Source organism: Anopheles coustani (genome assembly GCF_943734705.1).
Source record: "Anopheles coustani chromosome X unlocalized genomic scaffold, idAnoCousDA_361_x.2 X_unloc_41, whole genome shotgun sequence".
Lineage (NCBI taxonomy): Eukaryota > Metazoa > Arthropoda > Insecta > Diptera > Culicidae > Anopheles > Anopheles coustani.
Genome location: NW_026525150.1, coordinates 218 through 6,052, shown reverse-complemented (window position 1 = coordinate 6,052; position 5,835 = coordinate 218). Strand labels below are relative to the sequence as shown.

General features: G+C 46.3%; 1 protein-coding gene across 1 annotated transcript; it reads left to right on the top strand.

The window, feature by feature from the left end:
- Window positions 1-499: 499 nt before the first annotated feature.
- On the top strand, window positions 500-4,913 carry LOC131270595 (helicase POLQ-like). The gene is made up of 5 exons (XM_058272446.1): window positions 500-851; window positions 936-3,547; window positions 4,189-4,572; window positions 4,634-4,768; window positions 4,842-4,913. Exons 1-5 carry the CDS (start codon window positions 500-502, stop codon window positions 4,911-4,913), a joined length of 3,555 nt encoding a protein of 1,184 aa, XP_058128429.1.
- Window positions 4,914-5,835: the final 922 nt, after the last annotated feature.

Below are 5,835 nucleotides of genomic sequence, written 5' to 3'. Positions count from 1 at the left end.
GACCAAATCGAAATTAAATTAATCTTCTTCATCTCTATTTGACCTATCCAAAAATTTATCATCATACGGGACTGGTTGCGAAAAACTCGACATATTCCCGGTTTTGTTTATTTGACGATATAAGCGGCTTTGACCGGGAAGACCTTCAATGAAGTGTATCGGTAGAAATGTTTTCTTTCAGCTTTCATGTTCGTTCGCAAAATGATTAACGCAACAACCCGAAATAACTGTGCTTGCATATAATTTCCGTTCAATCCAAATTTTTTATTATCCCCAAAAAGAAATCACACGCATTGTCAATGCGACACATCCGATTCATGATTGTCAAATAAACACAGAGCACACCCCTTCCTCTTCACTTGTTGGGGAACTGTAAGTTTGTCAATTTCCTAAGCAGGTGCAAATTGTTATGACGTCATTAAAATTCAGTGAAAAATAAATACAACATCGTTTTGATTAAAGCTTCACATTACTTTAAATTAAAAACAGTACGCCAGCCATGTCAGGAAATCGAAGTTCCCGCGGTCGACAGAAGTTTCCCACAACGGCGAAGAAATGCTTGATTTCACCGAATCAACGTTCGGCAGCCAGGGGCGTAGCTTCAGCAGCGCCGGCAGCAAACCCGGTTGATTTCCGAGCACCGGTCACAGCATGTACCAGCAAACCCAAAGATGACTTAAGTACGAAACTTTTGGAGCTAGATAACACGTTGCTGAACGCGGTCGATTTGGCCAGCATCGAGAAAAAAGTCAAGCGTTCGATGCCGCGTTCCTCATGGGGCGGAAATATGACACGCGCCGCAGCCGATCAACCGATCACGCCGTTTCGAAAACGTTCCAAATCAGTTGGAGGTAGGTGAACGCTTTATACGAGTGACAATAACGTAGGATTTAAGATACTTTTTACTTTATTTCAAAACTGTTTTCCTGTAACAGCCATTGAAAGAAGGCTTATGGCAAGTCCTCCGAAACTGCAAAAATCAGCTGTAAGTAGTCGAAAGATTTATGTGCTTAAAATGAACATGGACGGTAGCGAGGTGCGCGACGGAGGGAGGGACAGTGGCTGTAATGAAAATCTTACATCAAATCGGTCAAACGTTGCAAACGAGGAAACTCCTCCGGTTCGTCCTCTGTGGTCCGGGGTGGAAAATGACGATGCTGAAATGCTACCATGTGGGCAGGTACCGATCGACAGCCATGAACAACTTGACACGGACGAAATAATCAAGGCTAAACTGAAACGGATCGGGTCCACCAAACCAGTAACGCACGTCGGTGATATGCTGCGAGAGAGTAACGGGTTCGAGGTGTACACCAACCAGGACATCTGTTCGCAGTACATGCGGCAAGACGAGTCCCTCGCTGATGAGGGGGTGGAGCGAATCGCCGCGATCGGTGCATCACAAATAGGTCATCCGGAGCGTCCGTCACATTTCCAGCAGGTAGCCGCTGAAGCCGAACGTACCTTCGAGCTGCAGAAGGTGAGCGAAGGGCTGCGGATTTTTGAAATCTGTGACCGAACGCTGCACGACATGACCAACATTGAGCCGATGGCGGATGCGATAGGCGAGGGAAGCTCGCGAATGAGGACCAGCAACTCGACCATAGCGGCCATCAATCGTGATGAGGGAATTTCAGATCAGACTACAAAGCCAAAGTTCACCGTACCCCACGTATCGTCGCTTTTCCTCGAGAAGGGTCCGTTCTTTGGGCTACCGAACAACGTTCGGCGAATGCTGCGAGACTTTCGTGGTATTGGCGAGCTGTACGATTGGCAGCAGGAGTGTCTGGACTTGCCGGCGATCGACGAGAGACGTAATTTGATCTACGCACTGCCAACGAGCGGTGGAAAGACACTGGTGGCGGAGATTCTTATGCTACGGGAGATTATTTGCCGCCTGCGGAACGTCATGTTCGTCGTGCCGTACGTTTCATCCGCTCAGGAGAAGCTGATCGCGCTCACTCCGTTCTCGATCGAGCTGCAGTTTTTATTGGAGGAGTACACCGGTGGTAGGGGACAATGTCCGCCGCTCAAACGGCACAGAAAAAACACGATCTTTGTGTGTACGATCGAAAAATCGCTCATCCTCATGAACTCTCTCATCGAGGTAGGTCGCGCGGACGAGATCGGGCTGATCGTGATCGACGAACTGCATATGATTGGAGAGCAGCGACACGGGGGCACTCTGGAGATGTTGATCACCAAGGTGCAGTCGCTACGAGCCGGAATTCAGATCGTAGGAATGAGTGCTTCTATCGGAAACTTGGGTGAATTGGCCCGTTTCATGCTAGCCGACGTTTACTGTCGCGAAAATCGGCCGGTGGAGTTGAAGGAATACATCAAGTGGGGGGAAGATCTGTTCGAGGTTCGCAGCCAAGCCGAACGCATATTTGATGTGTTAGGAGAAAAGCGAAAGTTAGAGTTTAACTACGGTGAGGAACTGCGGCGGATCGACGTGGACCATGTGATTGGTCTGATCATGGAAGTAATCCCCAAGGGTTCGTGTTTGGTGTTTTGTCCTACCAGAAACAGGTGTGAAAGTTTGTGCGCCATGCTAGCGGCCAACTTGCCGGATTCATTTGCCCAGCACCGGGCAGAGGAAAAAGCGCAGATTATAAAGTCTCTCCAGGATGACGGGTCCGTTGCACCAATCCTTCCGCATTCGTTTCGTGTCGGGGTCGCGTACCATCACGGTAGGTTAACGCAGGACGAGCGTCGTATGATCGAGGATGCATTCCGGGCCGGCATCCTTTCGGTGATCGTGTGCACTTCCACTCTGGCCGCCAGTGTGAATCTTTCGGCGAAACGTGTAATAATCTGCTCTCCTTACATTGGAAGCGATTTTTTTACGCTAAGTCGCTACAAACAAATGGTTGGCCGGGCAGGGCGTGCGGGTAAACACGACACCGGCGATTCCATACTTATTTCCGCCATGCGCGATATTCCGCAAATTTGCGAGATGTTCTGCTCACCACTGGACTTCGCCGAGTCGGCGCTCTTGGAAGACGAAGGAGCCTGCTTGAAATCGCTCGTACTCGGCTCGATCGGGCTCGGTCTTTGTAAGACACGGAATGCGCTTCAAGCGATGGTTGGAAGCACACTGCTAGCGCAGCAAGCGAAGCGACGCGAAATCGATCTCGAGGCCATCACCGATGAAACGATCGTGCAGCTGTATCAGGGAAATGCGATCAAGGCAACGCACGATAGCTGTCTGCGCAATCCCACGAACATGGTTGTACAAATCAGTGCCGCAGATGGACGATCGGAGGAAGCGGTAGGACAGGCGTTCGTTCGAGTACACAAGACACCTTCCCGTCCGGGTAAGGTTTTCAAAACGATCGATCGAACGAGCCCGCTGGAAGTGATCAACCTTGGCAAGGCGGCCATCCGAGCCGGGTTCGACATAGAGCGAGCGGTCCGGTTCTACAACGAGATGCAGGAACTAGGCAAACGACTGTGTGTGCTCGATGAGTTTGATCTGCTTTTCCTCATTCTGCTGGAGGACGGATTGGAAGTATATTTCAAAATTGAGGATTTGATCATTCTGGTAAGTACCCCTTTTTTAACGATAGCAAGTATTGTTTCTTAAACGTTAAGTGTTAAACACCGCAAGTTGAACCACAAACAACCGTGAAATATATTTGTATCCTATTTGTATTATTTGTATGTATTTGTTATCTGAAACTTATCTTTTTCATAGCTCCATAGAGCGAACCACGCTAAAGCATTCGTTTGAAAAGCACTCAAATACCATTTGTTTTGTTCTTGTATCGTTTTTTCAAAATCGAGTAGTGATGGATGAAGTAAATTTTGATGAAATTTTAGAAATGCTTTTTCTAAGAGCGAATCATGGAAGACTGCCTTCTAGTTTGTTCTTGTCTTTTCTAGGTCTTCCTCAACTTATTATTTTTAAAAATAACTATAAAAAAATCTTTAGCTTCAGTTCAGCAAGATGGAAGGATTAAAGTTGCTATAATTTCATCATATCCGACTTTCACGTAGCTTTGCAAGAAAAATTGTAAACGTTGCAGTGTAGTGGTTGGACATCAAAAGAATAAACGAGTTTTCAAGTATAGAGGCAATCGTAAAAATGGGTTAGTGCGGTGATAAGGATGTGCCCTTGATATTAAGCATTAAAAAGAGGTTCAATTCAAAAAGATTATTAACTGACTGCAATACTTTTTTCAGACCAGTAAACTCTCGGATGCACTGCGGAAAATCGCCGCAAGGTACAACATCAGTCAAGTGGTTATAGAGAAAATTCTAAAGCGCCGCACTGTACCCGACGAGACAATGTTCCTAATGCAGCGTTTCTTCCGTGTGCTAATCGTACACGACCTTTGGAGCCAAACGGATCTCCAGGAAGTTGCCCTCAAGTACCGCGTGAGCGCGGGGGCGATTCAGACGCTAATGACCGCCGCCGCTGGGACAGCGCACAGTTTGCTGCGGATGTGCGAGGAAATCCCGGAACTGTGGGTGTTCCAGCACCTGCTGACGGGCATGACCAAACGATTGACGCACTACTGTAAGCTCGAGCTGATGCCACTGATGGAGCTGGCATCGATGAAGCTGGTAAGTTGCGATCTCGCGGCATTCGCGTGTGGCAAAATTATAATCGTTGTTTTTTTTTCAGGGCCGTGCCAAACAGTTGTACCGGGCGGGGTACACGACGCTCGGCTCCTTAGCCCGTGCCAAATCGAAGGAGCTGGTAGAAACCATCGAATACATGAACTACAGGACGGCGAACCAATTGATACTGAGCGCGAAGGTAATGCATGCATGCAGTTGAGGCTGATTCCACATTTTTCCATTACTACATTACAACTTGTTGTTACTTTTAGGCGAAACTTATGGAACAAGTTGATGTCCTACGCGAACAGGCCGAAGAGTATCTCTCGCAGATGAATCGTTGAACTTGTTTTGCTGATCATTGTGGTGGTAAGGAATACCATATAGCCACTCACCAACTCGCATCAGTTAGCTGTAAGAAGATAAAATGGACATAACGAAGGCTGAACTTATTACTTATTGCCAAAACGGAAGCAAACGAGATCTCTTGTTGTTGAATTAAGTGTGTTGCTTCATGTTTTCTTGAGATGAATTAACTATTTTTTACTAGAAAGACTTTTTCTTTGCATTTTCTGGTCAAAAATTTCGATTTGATGTTTTCTCAATTCTATCAAATAAAAGAATGTAAAGTCAGAACGAGGCAGTTGATTTTTTTCGGTATATTTTTTAATTTTTTGGTCGAAATTCAACGTACATTTCCTTATCGCATGACGTTCCGAAATAAATGTGTGCCAGTTGCAATTGAACCGATATATTGGTAGTTTTCTCGAACATAAACTCCATCAGCATATTGTAGAAGATCATTTTAACCTCCATGAGGACGCAGCGGTTTTCAATACGAATACTGGGTCGGATTCAAAAGGATGAAACCTGCAAGGGTAAATTTTATCGTAATTTTGCGGACTGAACTGATCTGGATCGAACTTTGCGGGGTTGAAGTAGCACTGTGGGTGGTGGTGGAGGCTTATGTCCATTTTATCTTCTTACAGCTAACTGATGTGAGTTGGTGAGTGGCTATATGGTATTCCTCACCACCACAATGATCAGCAAAACTAGTTCAACGATTCATCTGCGAGAGATACTCTTCGGCCTGTTCGCGTAGGACATCAACTTGTTCCATAAGTTTCGCCTAAAAGTAACAAAAAGTTGTAATGTAGTAATGGAGAAATGTGGAATCAGCCTCAACTGCATGCATGCATTACCTTCGCGCTCAGTATCAATTGGTTCGCTGTCCTGTAGTTCATGTATTCGATGGTTTCTACCAGC

Bases quoted from the DNA above. Each gene is read 5' to 3' on its own strand.
- LOC131270595 (XM_058272446.1), top strand. From the start codon at position 500: ATGTCAGGAAATCGAAGTTCCCGCGGTCGACAGAAGTTTCCCACAACG. The intron at 852-935 runs GTAGGTGAACGC...TTCCTGTAACAG, and splicing joins ACGTTCCAAATCAGTTGGAG to CCATTGAAAGAAGGCTTATG. The intron at 3,548-4,188 runs GTAAGTACCCCT...TACTTTTTTCAG, and splicing joins TTGAGGATTTGATCATTCTG to ACCAGTAAACTCTCGGATGC.